Below are 24,004 nucleotides of genomic sequence, written 5' to 3'. Positions count from 1 at the left end.
GAACATTTGGATATGGAGATTGCTTTTGTATGGCTAGTTTGAGAGTTATATCCCTAAATGTGGACGGAGTTCACTCACCAGTCAAACGCTTTAAAATATTACAGACGTTAAGGAAACAACAGGCTGACATCGCCTTATTGCAGGAAACACACTTGGGGAACGCTGAGCACGTCAAAATGCGCAGAGAGTGGGTGGGGGAAGTATATTATGCCTCGTACAATAACAGGCAGAGAGGTGTGGCAATCCTATTAAAAAAGAACTTGGCATTTGAGTTGCACAGATTGTATCAGGACCCGGAAGGCCGGTATGTAATCATAGCAGGCCTTCTGCAGGGACAGAAAGTGGCTATATGTAGTATATATGCACCCAATATATATTCACAGAAGTTCTTTACCCTACTGGCTGCAAAGCTCACCACATTTGATAACTATCCATTTATACTAGGGGGGGACCTCAATATAACTAGTGATCCCTCAATAGACCGGAAACCAGCTAAGACAGTTAGCAGGGACCATGATGGGAAGGGAGTAAACTTTCTAATCAATGAACTGGGAGTAATTGATATTTGGAGGCTACTACATCTAGAAGAGAGGGAATTCACTTTTTTCTCTCATCCTCACGGAGTCCATACGCGCCTTGACTACGTGCTGATAAGTCAATCCTTAGGTTGGCTGAGAAAGCAGAAATTGGCGAGGCGGTCGTCTCTGACCATGCCCCAGTGTGGGTCCAACTGAAGTGGGGTGAAAAGGAAAGGATGAGTCGCTGGCGCATGAACCCGGCCCTGTACCAGGACCAAGCCTTCTGCCAGTATCTAAAGCAAGTGTGGGGAGAATACGTAGAAGAAAACTCAGAGCAGCCAGTAAATAACAGAGTCTTTTGGGAAGCAGCAAAGGCAGTGATACGCGGAAAGATATTAGCGTACACCGCAGCCCTCAACAGAAAGAGGGACAAGGAGCTCCACACACTCATAGCCCAGGTACAGGGAGCAAGGAGAGGGCTTGTTCTCTCGCCCTCAGAGGTTAATAGGATAGAATATGCGGCAGCAAGAAAGAGGCTGCAGACAGCGCTAGATGCCAGAGCACTGTATGATATCCGCTTATACAAATACCGCATGCACAGATGGGGCAACAAAACGGGGAAACTGCTAGCAACACTGGTGCGGCAAAGAAGTGGAAAAAGTTTCATAGGAAAAATTAAGGATGCACAAGGTAAAGCACAAACGGGGAGGGCAGAGATTCAACAAGAATTTGTTCGGTTTTACTCTTCCCTCTATGCAAAGGGTTCCTTCTCAGAGGCAAGCTGCGAGAGCTTCTTTGCAGGGCTGAGATTACCATCCCTTACAGAGTCACAGGTAGCTAGCCTAAATAGGCCGATTGAGGGCCAGGAGGTGCTGAATGTCATAAAACAACTGAAATTAGCAAAAGCTCCTGGACCTGATGGCCTGGGGACAGAGTTCTATAAAATACTACAGGGTGAGATAGTCCCATCATTAGTGGCTATGTGTGAGGAAATACGCGTCTCGGGTGATATGGGCACAGTTCTGAATCATGTGCATATCACAGTATTACCAAAACCTGGTACATAAGTACATAAGTACATAAGTAGTGCCATACTGGGAAAGACCAAAGGTCCATCTAGCCCAGCATCCTGTCACCGACAGTGGCCAATCCAGGTCAAGGGCACCTGGCACGCTCCCCAAACGTAAAACATTCCAGACAAGTTATACCTAAAAATGCGGAATTTTTCCAAGTCCATTTAATAGCGGTCTATGGACTTGTCCTTTAGGAATCTATCTAACCCCTTTTTAAACTCCGTCAAGCTAACCGCCCGTACCACGTTCTCCGGCAATGAATTCCAGAGTCTAATTACACGTTGGGTGAAGAAAAATTTTCTCCGATTCGTTTTAAATTTACCACACTGTAGCTTCAACTCATGCCCTCTAGTCCTAGTATTTTTGGATAGCGTGAACAGTCGCTTCACATCCACCCGATCCATTCCACTCATTATTTATACACTTCTATCATATCTCCCCTCAGCCGTCTCTTCTCCAAGCTGAAAAGCCCTAGCCTTCTCAGCCTCTCTTCATAGGAAAGTCGTCCCATCCCCACTATCATTTTCGTCGCCCTTCGCTGTACCTTTTCCAATTCTACTATATCTTTTTTGAGATACGGAGACCAGTACTGAACACAATACTCCAGGTGCGGTCGCATCAGTGGTAAAGATGTGGAGCTTGTAGGCTCTTATCGCCCTATATCCCTGTTGAATCAGGACATTAAGATTCTGGCGGCAGTTTTAGCAGCGCGTCTGGGCGCAGTGGTGCCACATCTGGTCCATCAAGATCAAGTGGGCTTTGTAAGGGGCCGATTCGCCTCAGCCAACATATTAAAAGTCAGCCGCATTCTGTTGGAGGGTAGTAAAACAGCAGGGGATAAGATTATGGCAAGCCTAGATGCCGAAAAGGCTTTCGACAAGGTAGTGTGGGAATACTTGTTTTGGGTGCTCCGAAAATATGGGATTACGGGCGAGTTTTTGGAATGGGTCCAGGCACTATACAGCAATCCCACCGCCCAAATTATAATAAATGATATGCTGACTCCTGTTGTGCGCTTGGGGGGGAGGAACCAGACAGGGGTGCCCATTGTCGCCTCTTCTGTTTATCCTCACCCTCGAACCACTAGCAGCTAAAATCAGACAAGAGCCGACTCTGAAAGGGGTTCAGGTAGGAGGTCGGGAATACCGCATAAATATGTTTGCTGACGACATGTTGCTGTTGGTGGATGATGCTTCCACAGGTATCTTCCAAGTGATGGACCTTATTAAAAAGTTTGGTCAATTTTCGGGTTTGTGCATCAACTTTGGAAAATCTGAGGCACTCCCAATTAGTAACCCATGTGCATGTGTCCAGATGTCAGACTTCCCGCTGGGATGGGCCAGGGAGGGGATCAAATATCTGGGAGTGTACTTAAGTGCAAAAGTAGAATGGGTGTACAAAAAAAATGTAGTGGAAAGATTGGAAGCTATTAAGAAGTTATGCAACAAATGGAAAGATCTCCCAGTCAGTTTTATGGGGCGAGTGGCTTTAGTAAAAATGGTCCTACTACCGAAATTATTATACCCTTTACAGATGGTGCCCTTATGGGTTCGTAAACGGGAGGAGAGTCAATATCGCAGTTTAATTACCTCGTTTATATGGCATGCGAAGAGGCCCAGAATTTCATTTGCTAAACTGGTCCTAGATAAAACACAGGGAGGCCTTCGGCTGCCTGATCTCAGAGCATACAACGTGGCAGCACTGATGCGATGGATACATGAGTTACATTCCGGAGGGACGACCTTCTCTCCGGAGGATTTCTGGGAGAGTTGGTGTGCTCCTCTAGATCCATTCGTACTCATAGACACGGCACAGGCTAGTGGCTTTGGCAGGGTAAAAATCAGTCCATACTTGCTTGCATTGCGGAGGGCTTGGAAATGGTGGAGAGAGCTGGGTGGAACAAGGGGAGGAGTGGGTCCTTTTGTCACTTTGACAGGAAATTCGGACTTCCCAGCAGGCCTTGGAAGTACGATATTTCATTCTTGGAGAGCAAAGGGGTGTAGATACATTGGGGATTTCCGCCGGGTGGGTGAGCAGATTTTCCCGTCCTTCGAACAGATCAGGCGCGCATGGAGCATCCCTAATACCCAGTTTTTTGCCTTTTTGCAAGCTAGGGACTATGTACTGTCAATAGAGCGTAAAATTGGGGGCCCGGTATCCTTTGGTAAAATGGATTTGGTGTTTATGCAAGTGCCACCCATATTAAATAAGTTGTCTATGTGGCACAAGATTATCAGGGACAATAGACAAGTTACATATCTGCAGCAATTAGCGCACACTTGGAGTAAAGAAATTGGGGGCACAGTGACTGAGGAAGAATTAGGGAAGGCCTTTGGAGAGCTTTGCAAAGTCACACCAAACACTGCTTTACAGGAGATACAATTTCGCATTTTGCACAGGGTTCACGTCTCCAAGGCAGAGGGGAAAGCACTGGGGTTGTGGCCCGATGATCAATGTGTGAAATGTAGAGCGCATGTGGGAACACTACTGCACTCCTTTATGGAATGCCCTAAGCTGGGTAAGCTTTGGCAGGGCGCCCTTACACACATAGAACGCTTGGTACAAGATGAATTTGATTGGTCCTACTCAGTTGCATATTTGGGTAGCTCGATGAATCTGAGAGAGCAAGGGCTGAGTGAGGCCCAATGTAAGTTCGTAATAGTGGCCACCATACTAGTCAAAAAGTGCATTCTGATGTCATGGATAGATAATGCCCCTCCCCAACTCAAAGTATGGATGGGCCTGATGAGAGAAATGGCTAGCTGGGTAATGAAGACGATACAACCTCATGCATCTCCAGGATTGCAGCAATACCGACTGCTATGGGGTAGAATTCCTGAGGCTGAAGTATTGTTGATGGATCCCTCAGCTGAGAATAATTGAGGACTAAATGATGCTAAACTAACAATTGGGAGAGGGGAGTGAAAGGAATCTCCAAGAGGAAATCAGAGAGACTAGCATTGTCTGGTTACCAGCAGTGGACAACAGGGGGGGGGGGGGGGGAGGTTGGGAGGGGTGGGAAGTTTAACCATAACCAAAAAGTCAACGGTGTTTTACATAACTATAAGCCATAGATGTGCAGTCTATTTTGTGATATACTTGTGTATTGGCTTTCACTTGGTTTGTTGTTGTACCAGCAGAAGTCCCCATGTAGGGACATGTATTTGCACTTTAATTTTTGTACTTTATCTTGACATTATTATGCACCAAAGACACAATAAAGATATTTTCAAAAAAAAAAGAACTGAATCTTCTTTAAAAATTATGTACAGTTAATCTTAGAGCTATTAAGAGAAGAAAAAATGATACACCTCGTGCTCTGGAAGCTCGTCTGAAACACATGAGATTCCAAATGAATATACTGAAGAAGTAGTTTTTCACTTGGACATACTCTTGTTTTGTTCCACACTGTGCTCTAGTCTGGCTGTAGCTTTGAGCATTTTATAAAGCATATGAGAGAGTTTATTTACATCCTCATGACAAGACCAGCAGCAGTTGCTTTCTTCAGTATCAGATTTCACAACTTTAACTGGCACCATGACAGCTCTTTGAGCTATAAAATGGAGCTTATGTTTTCAGTGGTGGTAATGAGACACCATTTGTTTTACCCCAGAAGTGTTGCTGTTATTTGTTCATTAACGTGTCTTTTAGGTCTGCCTCCCATACTTTTTTCATCTACCTCTGTGTTTTAATCATCTTCTAGGAAGATCCTCCCAAATAGGTGTGATATAGGCTTACCAATTACTGACTTTTTTCTCTTTTGATTATATTTATCACTGATCTTTTTAAAGAACCATACTTGCATGAGCTAAAAATCTGTTCCATCATCGTACGACTTACAGAAAGGGAATCTTACCCCCCACTGTCTTCTAAAACCGTACGTGATTCAGATTATTCAAATTAGAAATCCATTATACAAAATGGATCATGTCTCGCATTCATCTGTCTAAATCCTGGAATGGTGTGTTGTTATAGCTGAAACAGAGAGAGGATCATCTGAACGTCTAGATTCGGCCAGTTTATCGTCTCAGACCAATGAATCGGAGAATGGACAACTTTCCCCATCTACTCCAGAACCCAGAAAGAAGTCCAGAGGAATAAAGAAGCTATTTGGAAAGTAAGTTGGATTTTAAATGTAAATGTTGGGGGACAATATGTCCTTTTTGAGTTTTTGTTCTTAAGTGGCTTGTATCATAGGGTATGAGTTTCAAGAAGATGATTGTTACATTACTATATAGACAGGACTGAAGTTCAAGATAGTTTTTTTTTTTTTTTTTTTTTTGTAAACCCCTCTAAGTAAATGTGCAGAAAATATAGCAGAGGAAACCAGTCTAACCTCTAACCTATGTAGGAGTCCTCCACCTGCATTCCTATCAGTGGGGGAGGGGGGATGAAGAGGTGCTTCTGATATTTCATTGTCAATTACAAGGCATGGGCTGGTTTCCTGGGACTCCTGTCTCTTGTATTTGAAAATATAGTGTTGAAACACCACCCGCCACTGGCAGGAACGCAAGCAGAGGACTCGCTCACAACTTAGAGGCAAATGTTGATGGAAGACGTCAACTTTCAAAATTTTGACCTTTAAGAATAGGCACATTGGATTTGTTTTTTAAAACTTCCCAAGTCTGGGATGGGAGCAAGGAGGATTAGGATTCCCTTGTATAAGAAGATATAACCAGGCGTGTCTTTTGAGACACCTCAGGGATTGGGCACTTAATATGAATCAACATACGCCACTTAGTTGGGAATGCACATTATTTAAGCCTTGGCACTTGAATTTCCTTCTTCAGGCGAGGACAAAGAGTTTGCCGTCTGAGTGCAGGAAAAGTGTATTACTGCAACCATTGCGACGTATTTGGCAACATCTCATGCGATCCTGGAAACAAGACCCCAATATAAGTGATCAACTTCCGTTAAAAGGGAACAGGGATTTCCCCCCGGGATTAGAGAAAGGGTCATTTGAAAGATGGCAGGCAGCAGGAATTACACTGCTTGAGCATTTGAGGAATGAGGAAGGGGGACTATATGGATTTCAGGACATGCAGCAGAGGTTTTCAATTACTAATAAAGATTACTATACATACAGACAACTACACCATTATTGGTTTAGCTTGGACCCAGCAGCCTTGGATGGGAGGGTGGGACAAAGGCTGCGTGAATTTCTGAGGGGAGATGCAAATGGACAGGTCTCAATATCAAGTATGCATAGAGCTTTAATGAGGCTCAATCCACCTCGAGTATATGACAAGCTTAAGGACTCATGGAGTAAAGATTTGGGGTATGAGCTGAAAGGCATAAATTTTGGTAAACTGATTAAGGACATACCCAAACAAGTGAGTGGGGCGGAGTTGCAGGAGAGTCAATACAGGATTATACTTCGAGGCTACATAACGCAATCACAAGCAGCAAAGGCCGGATGGTTATCCGATGCCCAATGTCCAAAGTGTAGTAAAGAGAAGAGCACTTTTATGCACACATTTTGGAGATGTAATAAAATTAAATCCTATTGGAAAGCAATACAAAATTATCTTGAAAAAATATCGGGGCAAAGAATGTTCCCCTCCTGGAGAGGGGTACTTTTGAATAAAAATAATGCATATGGAATCTCAGATAAAAATTTGGAGTTACTCTTCTGTAAGGCATACGCAGTGGGGAAGAAATGTATACTCAGGCACTGGACTCAGGCGGAGCCACCATCGGTGTGGCTCTGGAGGAATAGATTACATGAGCTCATGCTTTGGGAGGCCAGATCGGCATTAAACAGTCCAAAGAGAAGGAAGCATTTTATAACCATATGGAACCCATACTTACAAAATATTTCTCATAAAGCAAGAAGTGCAGTGCTAAATAAATTGGGTAAACCCTAATTTGAGAAACACGTGGTCGAAATATACTCCTTGCATAATTAGGAGCAGATTCACGATGGATGCTGAAAGAGGACTCCATGAAGTAAGGAGCTAAGAGTAGAGGCGATGAACGGGGAGGGAGGGAGGGAGGGGGAGGGACATGATGGCAGGGGAGTTATCGTAAAATAAAATTGATGGTCACGGATGGAACAAGTACGAAGTGTATAAGTAAATATGCTGTATTGTTATGACTTTCATATGTTTGTTTTCTACAACATTGTTTGTTAATATATGATCATCAATAAAAACCGTTTAAATATAAAACTTCCCAAGTCTGTTGAGATAGTGCCAGAACAGAGACATACATGTATTTTATCGGTACATTGGATACGAGAACATTTTTACTCTTCTAACAATCAAATCTATGTTAGTTTAAAACTAAAATACAAATCTTGAAAAATGTTCAGGAGAGCAGTACATTTTCAAGACAAGTATGTTCTTTCTTTACATCTTGATTTTTAATCAAAATACTGATTTTTGACATTTATTTCAAATGTATAATCATTTAAAAATTGAATATTGTGCTTTAGATAACATTTGTCTTATTGTAAGGAGTGGATGAGTGGCTTAGTGGTTAGAGCACCGGTCTTGCAATCCAGAGGTGTCCAGTTCAAATCCCACTGCTGCTCCTTGTGATCTTGGGCAAGTCACTTAACCTTCCATTGCCTCAGGTGCAAACTTAGATTGTGAGCCCTCCTGGGACAGAGAAATATCCAGAGTACCTGAATGTAACTCATTTAAACAAACAATTGCAACTGGTAACAACATACTCCTCCTACAATTCGACATGTCCAGTGCCTTTGACATGGTCAATCATGAAATACTATTACATATACTAGAATACTTTGGAATAGGAGGCACAGTTCTCAAATGGTTCAAAGGATTCCTGACCACAAGATCATACCAAGTAACAATGAACGCAGATAGATCACTCCCATGGACACCTGAATGTGGAGTTCCCCAAGGATCCCCCCTCTCGCCAACCTTATTCAACCTGATGATGATACCTTTAGCCAAACTTCTATCCAATCAAAACCTCCATCCCCACATATATGCAGATGACGTCACAATCTACATCCCGTTCAAACATGATCTAAGTGAAATCACCAACGAGATCAACCAAAGCCTCCAAATAATGCACACCTGGGCAGATGCATTCCAACTAAAACTAAATGCAAAAAAAACACAATGCCTTGTACTCACATCACAACATAACACAAAACACTTCTCTACCATAACAACACCATACTGTTCTCTCCCGGTCTCAAAAAACTTAAAAATTCTTGGAGTCACCATTGATCGAAACCTCACTCTCGATGACCACGTGAAAAACATGACGAAAAAGATGTTCTACTCCATGTGGAAACTTAAAAGAGTAAAACCTTTCGTCCAGAGATACATCTTCCGGACCCTGGTACAGTCAATGGTAATAAGTCATCTGGACTACTGCAACGCACTATACGCAGGCTGCAAAGAACAGACTATCAAAAAACTAAAAACTGCCCAGAATACAGCCGCCAGACTCATATTTGGAAAAACTAAATATAAAAGTGCAAAACCCTTGAGAGAGAAGCTTCACTGGCTCCCACTTAGAGAACGCATTACGTTCAAGATCTGCACGATTTTACACAAAATCATTCACACAGATGCCCCAATCTACATGCTAAACCTTGTAGAATTGCCTACAAGAAACGCCACAAGATCATCCCGCAAATATCTCGACCTGCACTTCCCCAGTTGTAAAGGACTAAAGTACAAGCAGATGCATGCGACCACATTCTCGTACTTGGGCACGCAAGTGTAGAATGCACTGCCTACAGACCTAAGAACAATTGGCGAAACAACTATCTTTCGCAAATCTCTTAAGACATATCTCTTCAGCAAGGCATACAATGAGAACTAATAGCCACAATAATACACCCGACAATCCACTCAATTAAGATATCTCATCTATAGCTACCTAAATCACTCCTCTCCTTCTTCTTTTACCCTCATTTAACCTCTACACAACATTAAATGTATATGTCACCTTGCAATGACAATGTTAACAAAACTATGTAAGCCACATTGAGCCTGCAAATAGGTGGGATAATGTGAGATACAAATGCAATAAAATAAAATAAAATAAATAACTCACCTTGAGCTACTACTGAAAAAGGTGTGAGGAAAATCCAAATAAATAAAATAAATTTGTTCTTGGATTTCGTTAGAAGTAAAAACATCTGTTTTACAAATGTCTATCTGATTTTGGTCTCTCTGCCTCCTCTGAGTAATGCACTATACATCTGTCAGCCAAAAGTGGACATTAAGGATTCATATACTGTTTAAAACAGGAGGAAAATACCTCAGGCATTGCCAAGATTTGTTCACCTGCCCGGTTGTTAATAAGGTAAGATATTGATTATACAGTGACTAATTATAATCACTGGGCAAAAACCTCCGTGTCCTTATTTTTCAAGCAAATTTTTAAAACAAATTTTTGCTTGTGCAAAACAATGTACTAAATCTTCAGTCCATGCAGGCAATCATAAATATTGCTTATATTTCATTCTGTGTGACTCGTTTCAAAATACATTTAAGCAGCCTGAAAAGCGAACACTTATCTTTAGCAGCTGAATCCCAACAGGCACCCATTTTGCAGTGGCTTCTTCAGGGGATTAAAATCAGCATATCACTTGCAGTATACTCTCTGAAGTTGCTGCGAGAGTGTACTGCTGATTTTAATCCCCTGATGAAGCCATTGCGAAATGGATGCCTGCCGGGATTCAGCTGCTAAAGATAAGTATTCGCTCTTCAGGCTGCTTAAATGTATTTTGAAACGAGTCACGCAGAATGAAATATAAGCAGTATTTATGATTGCCTGCATGGACTGAAGGTTTAATACATTGTTTTGCATGAGTAAAAATTTGCTTGAAAAATATGGACAGGAAGGAGGTTTTTGACAACTGATCATATTAGTCACTGTAAGATCATTATCCTGCCTTCTTAACAGCCGGAGAGGTGAAAAATTCTTGGCGATGTCTGAATCCTTAGTGTCCACTTTTGGTTGATGTTCACATTTGTGTGGACTTTACAGCCATTTTTTGTTATTTAATGCAGGGTATAGAACCTTATTTTCTGAGACAGGCCTAAGCCAGCAAGGCTAAAGGTACATTGAAAAGGTGGGAGGATCAGCAGTAGAAGCCTCTTCAGCCTTATGGGAAGATCCCTTTCCAGTCCACCAATGCAGTCATGCTGGGGAAGGAGAGAAGATTTTGAATAAAAAAGAAAAAATGGCTTTACAAATCACATTTGCCCTGACATCCTATTATCTTAGGGCCAGTATTACATCTTTTCTGCACTGGAGCTGAAGGTGATACCTGGCAGTACTGGAAACTCTATCTAAACTGATATCAGATTAAGACCTGAACCAAAGATCATACTTGTATGATTTTTATTTTTCCTGAGGAAAATATTATGACACCGTTTCATGTATTTCTTCCAGACTGAAGCGAAGTCAGTCTACCACATTTAATCCAGATGATGAGCCAGAGACGGAATTCAAAAGGGGGGGCACGAGAGCAACTGCAGGGCCAAGACTGGGCTGGTCTCGAGACTTCGGACATGTTAGCAAGTAAGACATAAATGTAGCCCTCGTGGTATTGTAGGATACTGTATAAAATTTGATTGCTTTTTTTCTCACAAGTGTACTATGTTTTTCTCTTTGTAGTGACTTGGACATGCCATTTGCTAAATGGACAAAGGAACAGGTTTATAATTGGCTGCAGGACCAGGGCTTGGGCATGTATGTGAATAACGGAAGGCAGTGGATAGTGTCTGGCCAGACGCTGCTACACGCTTCTCAGCAGGATCTGGAGAAGGTGAGATTCTCTGTGCTTCGTTAGCGAATATTTTGTACTCAAAATGTGAGACTCTGGGCCAGTCCTGTGGCTCAGCAGCAATGATGACCTGATGTCATACAGAGGACCAGAGTCCATGAAATCCCAATCACTGCTCAGTAGCGACACCTAGCTGTTAGTTTCAGGGATCCATATTAGTGTTCTGGCAGGATCCAAGACCTGTGGTCCATGACTGAGTTGAGTTGGGAGATTTTATAAAATAGGGGAAACCCCCTAGGTAGCTCTAAATGAAGTTTAGTGATTCTTTTGCTTGATTAGAGGCTAGTTTTGATTAAGCTAGAACCAAAAAGGATCAGGAAGAAATCACCTGGCTAAAAAATAAAATGAGATGTACAAATCTGCTTATACCAAAATTTATAGTTTCATTTCATTTATAACCTGGTATGTTACTTTAGTCTTGTTTTACCCTGTATCAGGTGGAAAGAAACCAAATTAAGGCCTTAAAATGAGGAAAATGTTTGCAAGTTACGGAAGAGAATGTTCTTTCTTTTTATATCATTTATTTTCCTCTAATGCCCTTAGACGAATCAAAGCAGATTACACAAAAATAACTGTTTCCAGAAAAATAACAGGGAGATTACATTAAATACTTTTTGAACAGAAATGTCTTTAAATTGGCTGTCCACAGATTAAAGCTTTCAACCACACGGCCGATCGCGATTAAACTTTTTAACCTTGTGGTTGGAATGTAAAAGCAGTTGAAATAAATTTAGCTTGTACACATGGAAGCTTATTTTCAAAGCACTTGGACTTGCAAAGTTCCCTATCGAACTCTGAAGTCTAAATGCTTTCAAAATGAGCCTCTGTAACCTGTGGAGCTTTAAGTCTACTGCTTTGAAAATGAGCCCCATAATTTACTTTTTTTTTTTAATTGATCCTAAACATTCAACCAATAACTTTGTTTCCATCTCCTCCCATCTCCCTTTCCTCCCTTGCCTTCCTTCCCCTGGCACTATCTCCTCCCTTCCCTCCATCCATGATTACCATGTTTTTCCTTCTCTCTTTTTCTCCCCTCTTTTATGAGCACCATCTCCCTTCTTTGATTCTTCCATCCCTTGTTTCTAGCATCTGTCCCCCCCCCCCCCCACCCCTGAGGTCCCCATCTTTCTTTCACTCTTCCTTTTTTTTTTTTTTCCTCCTGGCACCACTTCTTAATTCTCTGGCACATCTCTTTCTAGCACCCCATTACCCCTGTATCTCTGGCTTTTCTCTTTCTCCTGCCATGGTCCCCTCCTCCCCCGTATCTTTGGCTCTTCTTTCTCCTGCTGTCGCACCCTCCTTCCCCAAATCTCTCAGTCTTTCTCTTTCTGCTGCCACCCCTCCCCCGCATCGCTCTCTCTTCATCTCTTTCTCATACCGTTGCCCCCTCCTCCCCCGCATCTCTGTCTCTTCTCTTTCGGCTGTCACCGCTGCCCATTCCCCCCCACCCCACCTCACCCCAGTGCAGTCTGTATCTTTCTTTTTTTCTACTGGCAGTGCGAACTCTTCTTAACTCTCCAGCAGCGCCCATTCCTCTGCAACTCCATCTCCCTGCTCCTCACATCTGCTGCACTGAAAGCATACTGCTGTGTCACCAGTGCCGAAGCCTCTCTGTAACAGGAAGTTCCGCCTCCTCTGACAGAACTTCCTGTTTCAGAGAGAGGCTTGGAGCTGGGTGACACGCGGTGTGCTTTGCGTGCAGTGGCCTTGAAAAGCAGAGATAAGGAGCTGCAGAGGAGAGGAGTGTGCCAGAGAAGAAAGAAGTGCAGGCAGAGCAATGCTGGATGTTTACAGGTGGGGGAGAGAGAGGTGTTAACGCAGGTTAAAAATTTTAACACGAGTTAAACATTTAACGCGCTGATTGCATTATTAACACATTAAATGTACAGCCCTACTTTAAATGTTTCTGAAAGGAGAACTAAGAGCTCAGATGTCTCAACTCCTTGGTTAAAGATAGACCTATTTGCATACAGTGGAGGCAGTGCATGTAAATAGATCCCGTGCATATTCATTGGGGAAAACCTGACTAGGTTGCGGCCTGATGTTGGACACCTCTGCTCTAAATGATTTCCATATTCTAATGCAGACTGGAGGGGAAGGGAGGGCAAGTGAAGGCACTTCCTCAGAAATACTGAGCTTTTGTTGAGGAGGGGCAGGGACAGTGATGGGGAAGCACCATGTACATGAAACTCACTTGTGCTGCTCTGCTACCAGACTGCAAGATGGTGTTTTGTTAACTGTGTGTGTTTCATACTCTGTGAACACTTGCCGTAAAATATTGGAAAGTTACTTATCTTCTGTTTACATTCTTGCTGTTGAAGGAGCTGGGAATAAAGCATTTGCTGCATCGGAAGAAACTTCAGTTAGCCCTTCAAGCCCTGGGGTCAGAGGAGGAGAGCACCTACGGGAAGTTGGACTACACCTGGGTAACAAGTAAAAGCTTCCGTCCTTAAAGCTGCTGCCAAGGGGTGATGGAGAGAAGAGAGGGAACAAGTAAAAATTGTTTTAATTGAGAGGGTGTTTTGTGCACCCTAATGAGGAAATCCCATTTTTCTGTTTGTGTTGTGGGACTTGAACATTTTAAAAGTTAAACTCAAATATATTTCCAGTTCTATTTAAAGGGGTAATCTAGTGATTAGAGCAGTTATTCTCAACTCAGTACGCAGTACACACCCAGCCAGTCAGGTTTTCAGGATACGCAAAATGAATATTCTCGAGATACATTTGCATACAAAGGAGGAAGAGCTTGCAAATTTATAGTAACATAGTAGATGACGGCAGAAAAAGACCTGCATGATCCATCCAGTCTGCCCAACAAGATAAACTCATATGTGCTACATTTTGTGTAAACCCTACTTTGATTTGTACCTGTCCTCTTCAGGGCACAGGCCGTATAAGTCTGCCCAGCACTATCCCCGCCTCCCAACCACCAGTCTCGGCTCTGGCACAGACCGTATATGTCATGCATATTCATTGTGGGTATCTTGAAAACCAGACTACTACTACTACTACTATTTAGCATTTCTATAGCGCTACAAGGCGTACGCAGCGCTGCACAAACATAGAAGTAAGACAGTCCCTGCTCAAAGAGCTTACAATCTAATAGACAAAAAATAAAGTAAGCAAATCAAATCAATTAATGTGTACGGGAAGGAGGAGAGGAGGGTAGGTGGAGGCGAATGGTTACAAGTGGTTACAAGTCAAAAGCAATGTTAAAGAGGTGGGCTTTCAGTCTAGATTTAAAGGTGGCCAAAGATGGGGCAAGACGTAGGGGCTCAGGAAGTTTATTCCAGGCGTAGGGTGCAGCGAGACAGAAGGCGCGAAGTCTGGAGTTGGCAGTAGTGGAGAAGGGAACAGATGATAAGGATTTATCCATGGAGCGGCGTGCACGGGAAGGGGTGTAGGGAAGGACGAGTGTGGAGAGATACTGGGGAGCAGCAGAGTGAATACATTTATAAGTTAGTAGAAGAAGTTTGAACAGGATGCGAAAATGGATAGGGAGCCAGTGAAGCGACTTGAGGAGAGGGGTACTATGAGTAAAGCGACCCTGGCGGAAGACAAGACGGGCAGCAGAGTTTTGAACCGGCTGGAGAGGGGAGAGGTGACTAAGTGGGAGGCCAGCAAGAAGCAGATTGCAGTAGTCTAAACGAGAGGTGACAAGGGTGTGGATGAGGGTTTTGGTAGAGTGCTCGGAAAGAAAGGGGCGGATTTTACGGATGTTGTAAAGAAAGAAACGACAGGTCTTGGCAATCTGCTGGATATGAGCAGAGAAGGAGAGAGAAGAGTCAAAGATGACCCCAAGGTTTCGAGCTGAGGAGACAGGGAGAATGAGAGAGCCATCAACAGAAATAGAAAACGGGGGGAGCGGGGAGGTGGGTTTGGGGGGGAAAATGAGAAGCTCGGTTTTGGTCATATTTAATTTCAGGTGGCATTGAGACATCCAGACAGCAATGTCAGACAAGCATGCTGAAACTTTGGTTTGGATGCAAGGTGAGATATGAGGGGTAGAAAGGTAGATTTGGGAGTCATCAGCATAGAGATGGTAGGAAAAACCATGGGATGAGATTAATGAACCAAGGGAAGAAGTGTAGATAGAAAAGAGGAGGGGACCAAGAACAGAACCCTGAGGTACGCCGACAGGCAGAGGGATAGAAGTAGAAGAAGATCCACCAGAGTGAACACTAAAGGTGCGGAGGGAGAGGTAGGAAGAGAACCAGGAAAGGACAGAGCCCTGGAATCCAAGTGAGGACAGTGATCGACAGTGTCAAAAGCAGCGGAAAGATCAAGAAGAATGAGGATGGAATATTGACCAGACTAGTCTGGTATGTCCCGAGGACTGGGTTAAGAATCCCTGGATTAGAGCAGTGACCTTAAAAACAGGGAAGCCAGGATTCAAATCCAGCATCTGACCCAGTTTTGACCTTGGACAAGTCTGTCACCCTCTGTTGCCTCAGATACCAACTTAGTATTAAGCAGTATTGACGCATATTAATGAGCATTAATGCAAGCCCTGTTATTTCTTAGTGGTTCCTATTTACTAGTAACATAGATGAATTGTAATAATACCTTACGTGCTGATGTTAATACAGGTTAGTAAACCTTGTTTTGAGATTGCAAGCACTCTTGGATGGCAGTACTTACTGTATTTGCTTGTGACTCACCTGTCAAGTAACTAATACAAATGGGTAGTCAAAATGATCTATAACATTCATTATACTGGATAGCAAACATAAGGGGAAGAAGTCACATATGTATAAAACATCAGGTTGCATTCACTGTTTCACTGGCTAAATATTCCAGTCCCACATCAGCAGCTCTGAACCAGCAGCTGTGGTTACGTCTAGGATTGAGGGGTCAGTTGTCAGAGATCTCACTGCACATAGGTGGTGGTATAGTCAAGTGTGTTTATGAAGTTCTAGTTTCAATGAGCTTCAGTCTCTGGAACAAGAGATGGGCCTTGTTACTCTGTATTTAAGTTTTTCCCGACACTGGATCCCTTATGAGGGAGGTGACGGCCTGCGTAGTCTGAGAGAGACTGAGACTAGCACAGCAACCATACTGAGAGTGAAGGAGTGGCTTAATGGTTAGTGCAGCGGGCTTTGATCCTGGAGTTCTGAGTTCAATTCCCACTGCAGTTCCTTGTGACCTTGGGAACAGAGAAAGTACCTGCTCATAATGTGCGATTATTCTCCGCCTTGAACTTGATGGTTAAGCAGATTATATATGCCAGAATTAAATTAAAACACTGCAGATGGCACAAAGTTATTCAAAGTTAAATCGCAAGAGGATTGTGAAAAATTGCAAGATGACCTTACAAGACTGGGCATCCAAATGGCAGATGATGTTTAATGTGAGCAAGTGCAAAGTGATAGTGCAAAGTGATACATGTAAGAAAGAGGAACCTGAACTATAGCTACGTGATTCAAGGTTCCCTGTTAGGTGTCACTGACCAAGAAAAGGATCTAGGAGTCAATGTTGACGATACTTTGAAACACAGTGTGCTCCAGCGGCAAAGAAAGCAAATAGAATGTTAGATATTATTAGGAAAGGAATGAAAAATAAAAAACGAGGCTGTTACAGTGCCTTTTATCGCTCCATGGTGTGACCACACCTTGAATACTATGTGCAGTTCTGGTCACCACATCTCAAAAAAGATATAGTGGAATTAGAAAAGATACAGAAAGGGGCGACGTAAATGATAAAAGGGGATGGGACGACTTCCCTATGAGGAAAGACGGCTGTGGGGAGATATGATAGAGGTGTATAAAATGAGTGGAATGGAACTTGTAGACATGAATTGCTTGTTTACTTTTTCCTGAAATACTAGGACTAGGAGGCATGCAATGAAGCTACAAATTAGTAAATTTAAAACAAATTGGAGAAAATATTTCTTCACTCAACGTGTAATTAAACTCTGGAATTTGTTGCCAGAGGATGTGATAAAAGCAGTTAGTGGGGTTTAAAAAAGGTTTGGATAGCTTCCTAAAAGAAAAGTCCATAAGCTGTTATTAAAGTGGGGAAAATCCACTGCTTATTTCTAGGATAAGCAGCATAAAATGTATTGCACTTTTTGGGGATCTTGCCAGGTACTTGTGACCTGGATTGGCCACTGTTGGAAACAAGATACTGGGCTTAATAGACCTTCGATCTGACCCAGTATGGCAACACTAATTTACTTATGACTGAGGGGCTGATACAGAAAGCTAGCGCAGGCAGAAACACACTGTCAGTGAGATTTCCGTTCTCGATTTTTTTTTATCTGAGTGATAGACAACACTGTGTGAATCCACATTTGGCACACTGGAGCGTAGCATATAAAAATGAATAGTAATGAGGCCGTATTCATCCTTGGTGTAGAAAAGTACGCAGGAGACTTTAAGCCAAATATAACACTAGAACTTGAACGCCAGGTGTGAGGAGGCATAGAAGGGTCAATTCATCTTCTTCTGTAGGATCTGAGAGGATTTAATGCCAATTTCTTGTTTTTGCTACAAGACAGAATCGGAGGTGACAGATCTGTGCACAGGTCCGAACAGAAGAAAATTGTATCTGCAGATAGATTGGAATGTACTTTTGCATATAATTATCGGCATGTGCAGGTTTCTGCATCGGGCCCCGAGTGTGGTGTTACTGTACCCATCCAACCACAACTTCTGTCTGGAAGAGAGATTAAGATGTTTAAGTCCAAGCTGTTGTGCACAACACGAATATATTTTAGGGACAGGAAACCTCTATCCAGCCACTGCCCTATAGGTTCTCCCCCCCCCCCCCCCCCCCCCCCCCCGGCATACTGCTGCCTGCCTCATGCATTCCCTGGATCCACTTCTCTTCTGGGCCTGCACTAGGCCATACCATCCAGTGATGCCTTTATTTCAAGTAGGTTTTTGTCGGTGTGATCCGCTGCCATCTCACTGCATGTTGTGGTTGAATGCATTTGACCTCTTCCTTCTCCTGTGAGAGCTGCACTGCTCCAGCTGTCTTCCAGCACCCTAGCCATTAGTTGCCACTACTCCCTGCATTTTATTGTTATGGCCTGCCCTGCTTTCTCATTACACTGTACCACACCTGGAAACAGGATATTGCTTCTTATCTCTGATAGCTCATGTTTGTTTGCTAATGAAGAAATCTGTATGTATGCCTACCAGCTAATTTATGTTGCAGAAGACAAGTTGCTTTTGTTGCTGAAACCTGAATATAAAGTCCCTGTTGTCTGAGCTTGGCATGTTCCCCTTATCCTACAACACTACTCCCACACTGTCTGAGAGCAAGCTGGTTTCATATATAAGGCTCCAAGGCTAATCCTCATAGCTCTTGCTGCCACCCAGTAAAAGATGGACCAAGCTGTCGGTGATCCATACACACGTGTGTCTGTCTCAGTGGCGGGCAGGATGGTGGGGGCGGTCCACCCCAGGTGCACATGGCAGGAGGGGTGCAGGGAGCAGCCATGCGGTTGTCGGCTCCACTGGTTCCCTGCTCCCTCTTCTGTTACTTCCTGTTCCAGGGCAGAAGGAGCAGGGAACCAGCAGAGCCGAAAGCTGCAAGGCTGCTCTCTGCACCCAGGGGGTGGGGGCGCTTGTAGATGGTGCGCGGGGGGGGGGGGGAGTGCGCATCCCGGGTGGCAGCCAACCAGGGAACGCCATTGGTCTGCCTTGGTCTCCGTATCCCTGAAAGACCAGCTGTACTGAGCAGGCTGCCTTCGCAGAGAGGGATTTCTGTGGTATCGATTTTCATTGCATTCAGAACAACTAATGCCAATGCCCAGCACTCTCTGGGTTTAGCAGCAGTCAGTTCCCGTAGAAATCAGAGGCTTGATCTTGGTACACAGTGTTGGCAACTCTCATACTGGAGAACAAAACGGCCATCAGTAGAGATCAAAGGGACCCACCCTAGGCAAGGTCCAGCTTCACAGAACTTCAGCAGATGCTCCCTGGAGCATTAAAAGTGATGAGGTCGTGGCAACTATATCTAAAACAAACCAACAACTTGAGGCAGTACCAAAACAAAGATAAATGAACTGGACAAAAAAAAGAGATGAGGAGGCACCTCCAGATGGCCATGCTGTAGCTAAATCTCTTTGAAGGAAAACAAAAATCATGATATAAATCATTTCTGAGGCTCTCCTACAAATGTTTTATCAACCAAATGCAACAGCTTTTTTTTTCCCAGAAAAGTTCAGAGTGCCTCAGAAATGAAATTTAAAGGTAAACAAAATGTTTCGGTAGCTGTACTACATTTTTCTCCTACTGTGGATTAGGAAAGCTTTATTTCTTTTCTTTCTTTTCTTTTTTGTACTGTAGTAGTAAGGCCAGAGCATGTGTTTGGAAATGTTTCTTTTCTTTTAGGATGGCTGGATGACATTGGCTTACCCCAGTATAAGACGCAGTTTGACGACGGGAAGGTGGACGGCAGGATGCTTCATTATATGACTATTGTGAGTTGCGTCTTTTACTCTCCAGTATTTTCTCCCTCTGCCAGAAATATATGACTGATAAATTTAGTAAGGCTCATGTATTTTTCTTTTACCGTGTCTTTTTATTTATTTATTTTTTATTATTTTTATATGGCCATGAGGATAATGAGCTCATTTGAGAGATGTATGCATACATATCACCGTTTAGAAAGAAATATTTGTAATTAAGTTATCTTCTGTCTTGATTTTAATGTGTAACCATTGTGACCTACTCCAGTAATTATTAGCCATGCAAGTTGCCTTTTGTATATGGCAGGTATCGGAGCTTTATGCTAATTCTAGCTGCTGTAAGCAATTACTAAGCAGAAACTTCAAAGACTTAGGGATACAAGAGCAATCAGAGCTGTTCAGAATTGATTTAGAGCAGTGGCTCTCAACCTCAGTCCTTGGGACCCACACAACCATTCAGGTTTTCAGGATATCCTCAATGAATATGCATGATATTTGCGTATAGTGGTGAAAGTGTGCACAAATTTTTCTCATGCAGTATTCACTGTGGATATCCTGAAAACTGAATTGGCTGGGTGGGTCCCAAGGACTGAATTGAGAAGCCTTGATTTAGATGGTTCAGGCATTTAAGGAAACCTTTGTATGGTGTAGTCCAGGGGTGGGCAACTATGGTCCTCAAGGGCCACAATCCAGTCAGGTTTTCAAGATTTCCACAATGAATATGCATGGGATCTATTTATATGCAATAGAATCAGTACATGTAGATCAATGTCATGCATATTTTTTTTTGTTACATTTGTACCCCGCACTTTCCCACTCATGGCAGGCTCAATGCGGCTTACATGGGGTAATGGAGGGTTAAGTGACTTGCCCAGAGTCACAAGGAGCTGCCTGTGCCTGAAGTGGGAATTGAGCTCAGTTCCCCAGGACCAAAGTCCACCACCGTAACCACTAGGCCACTCCTCCACTCTATTCATTGTGGAAATCATGAAAACCCAACTGGACTGTGGTTGCCCACCCCTGGTGTAATCAAAATAGTATTTTGAGTTTTCTTTTGTGTAGGCTATTTAGATAACATATATTTTTGTGTTTTTTGTATAATGATTCTTATGTCTTTGTAACTCTAGTAGTGATGCATTTTCTTGATGTAATCCGCATTAAACCAGTCACTGGTAAATAGTTGAATCTAAGGACATTGCATTGCATTGTATTATATTATGCTTCCTTAAAAGCTTGAAATCGTGTGGCTAGAAGATTCACTATATCCAATATCTGCAATAATTCCAACTGGATTGATCTCAAATTCCTATCAGGCTCATAAAAGTTTAACAAATCCCTCAAATACTTGGGACTATCTCCAAGTACAACATTAAAAACTAAACAAGGAATTTTAAAGGAAATACATTGTTCTACACATAACCAGTTCAGTTCAGCCAACAATAGCATTATGTGATGTTGCATTTTCTTAATCAGTAACAATCTGGCTACTGTATTTTGCACTATTTGCAGTTTATATAATTGATATTTTGGAAGTCCACTATAGAAGGCATCTGGTGGTCTGAACTGTGGTGAACAGTTGATCTAGTGGCTCTCTTTTAATGCTGTATTGGTATGTGGGAGATCTGGGGTTGGTTTCCTCTCCTTTGCCACCCGGAGACACAGTCCATTGAGGTCTTGGATCCAAAGTGAGTGTACATATACTAGAATCCAGAAGGAACTATGGTCTGTGAAATCCAACCAAGAGCTGCTTTGGGATGGGGGATTTAGTGAGCCATACTACAACTCCCCTCACTCCATCACAGATGCTTACAAACAAAAGCTTATAGCCCTTCAACCCAGTAGAAGCTGTTCCAGTTGCAGCTGGAGGAAATTATAAGGTTAAAACAAAATTGATGATGGAGGGATACATTTGGTTGTATGACCTGCTTTTTTTCTGAGAACAAAAGTAATCTCTCACAAACGTAGCAACTAGTCAAACTGAATGGAAAAGTGAAAAAGATGATCTGAGAGGTGGGTGTATTCTAAGGAAGGGTAGTGGTACAGCTCCAAAAAGAGTAATAATGAAAACAGCTCAGTTTAAATCAAATCTTAGTGTGTCCTAAAAAATATATTATTTATATATGAAATTACCTTTAAAAGTGGACTAACACGGCTACCACACCTCTCTACTCTATATGAAATTAGTCACTCCCAAGGCTTCTATTCACGGGTCATCTCTTTATCCACATACATATAGTGTTTGATTGCGTTGGGCTTCTCCAATTTAAACAGCTCAGTTTACGCAGCAGGGTTGGACATTTGCTGTAGATGCAGATTAGGATATCGGCACTAACTAAGGAAATAACACAGCCAAGTCTGTCTATGGCATTGTTCCATCTTGGGTGACCTGATGACTCAATGTTGTGAATTTGTGCCAAGGATGTATTAACAAAGGGATTAATTTTATATAGATAATAAGCTAGCACAGGTTAAAAGGTTGAGTTCCCATGCTGGCTCATTACAAGCCAAATCAGAAAGCTATAAAGCTTAGTGTGCATATTTGTGGGGTGGATGAGAGGAAATTGGGCTTGTTACTGCTTTTGGCTTTGCTTGGACACCAGTAGAAGAAAGGAGCTTTGTTCTTGGACGTCTGTGAACAACGCAGTCTGCTCTTTACAGAAGAATGTTAAGCTTTTGTACTTGTCTTGATTTTTTTTTAAATTTAATATAAGATTCTGCCGAGTTTCCCTGCAGTTATTTATTTATATCCCACATTATCCCAAAAACAAGCTTGAGTTCAATGTGGCTTACAGTTTAGATCAAAAATATAGAGTTTGAATTTCAACAATAGTGTAGTAGGTATAAAGTGGCTGAGAGTAACAGATTAGCACGTTACAAACAGTGTAGATATTGGTAGATTTGCAGTACAGAAAAGAGACAATATTATCAACTAATTATTAACTAATGTAATTCTGGAATGAAAGACGAAAAGTGAAAGATGCCCTAATGGCACAAAAAAGGGCGGGGCAAGGGGGCCTAAACATTATAGCCTTTTTTAACCCCTTGGAAAGCTATGTAGCAGAATTTGAGAGAGCATGGTATAAGCACAGATGATCCTTAATTGCTTTTAAAATAGAGCACAATGTGCAATCAGCCTGCCTTATACACTGCAAAGCTGGCGTACACCTAAAAACATACATAAAAATAAGTGCATAAAATAGAACCATTAGTACTACAAAAAAAATGTTACATTTCTGCCTATTAAAATTAACCTCCACCAAAACTCTAATCACAAATCAATGAACCTCCATCAGAAGTCTGCACTAATAAGCATCCTTTCAGTTTCTACTACAGTGTGTCGTGCTGTCACTATTCACAATGAGTTCTGGCGCTAGAAGAGTGCAGGTCAAAAGTGGGTTTATAAGAAAGTGTTGGGTGTCTGTCCTAGTGGAGACAGAGAGAACTGCATGGCCAGGTTATCTGACGGGTTGTGAATCCTGTGGTAGTAGGCTTGACTGGCAGCTGGGCCATTCTGGTAGGTGGCAATTTCAGAAATGATTAGAAGCTCTAATGGGAATATAGGTGCTCACCTAATTGAGTCTGTCTGGCAGGTTACACAGGAAAGCTTGGAGACCAGTTCTGGTCAGACCAACATTGGCCATTTAAATTATTACTGAGCCTTGTGGTTAGGCCTGGGATGGTGGGTGTCAGAGAAAAGTAAGAGAAGGATCTTGTATGCTCCAGACATTACATGCTCTGAACAGGATTTTGGGTGACCTGGAAATATGCAGCATTGGCTGAAGTTCCCTACCTTCAGCTGGTAGATTTTTATTACTCTTTCATAGATCCCAATTCACAGTAATAAGATACTGCTTGCAGTTCTTTAGGGAAACACCATCAAACATAGGATACAACTTTTCAAAATGATTGGGGATGCTGAATTTTTTTTTTTTTTTTTTTTACAGGTGGTGCATTCCCCCTCCCCCCCTCCCCCCACCATTCATATCCAGCAATTCTCCTCTCTCCCCTACCCTCTCCTCCATTCATATCCAGCAGTTCTCCTCTCTCCCCTCCCCTCCCTCCCTCCATGTCCAACAAGTCTCATCTCTCCCCTGCCCTATGTCCAACGATTTCTCCTCCCTCCCCTCCATGTCCAGTAACTCACCCCAACCACCACCTGCCCCTTTTCAGCCCCCCTCTCCAAGTGCCAGTCCCAACCCCAGCCCGACCT

At 42.7% G+C, this 24,004-nt stretch overlaps 1 protein-coding gene across 5 annotated transcripts in view; it reads left to right on the top strand.

Annotated features, from left to right (window-relative positions):
* PPFIBP1 (PPFIA binding protein 1) overlaps nt 1-24,004 on the top strand; it is a 351,944-nt gene that overhangs the window by 307,773 nt on the left and 20,167 nt on the right. For all 5 annotated transcript variants that reach the window (XM_030215475.1, XM_030215474.1, XM_030215476.1 and 2 more), the window contains 5 exons: nt 5,567-5,708; nt 10,982-11,110; nt 11,207-11,357; nt 13,697-13,808; nt 19,718-19,806. In XM_030215475.1, coding sequence (XP_030071335.1) covers nt 5,567-5,708; nt 10,982-11,110; nt 11,207-11,357; nt 13,697-13,808; nt 19,718-19,806 — 623 coding nt within the window. The remainder of the gene's footprint in view (nt 1-5,566; nt 5,709-10,981; nt 11,111-11,206; nt 11,358-13,696; nt 13,809-19,717; nt 19,807-24,004) is intronic.

This window comes from Microcaecilia unicolor, chromosome 9 (assembly GCF_901765095.1).
Source record: "Microcaecilia unicolor chromosome 9, aMicUni1.1, whole genome shotgun sequence".
Lineage (NCBI taxonomy): Eukaryota > Metazoa > Chordata > Amphibia > Gymnophiona > Siphonopidae > Microcaecilia > Microcaecilia unicolor.
Note: the sequence above shows the minus strand (reverse complement) of the source record. Positions and strands in the feature narration are given on the sequence as shown.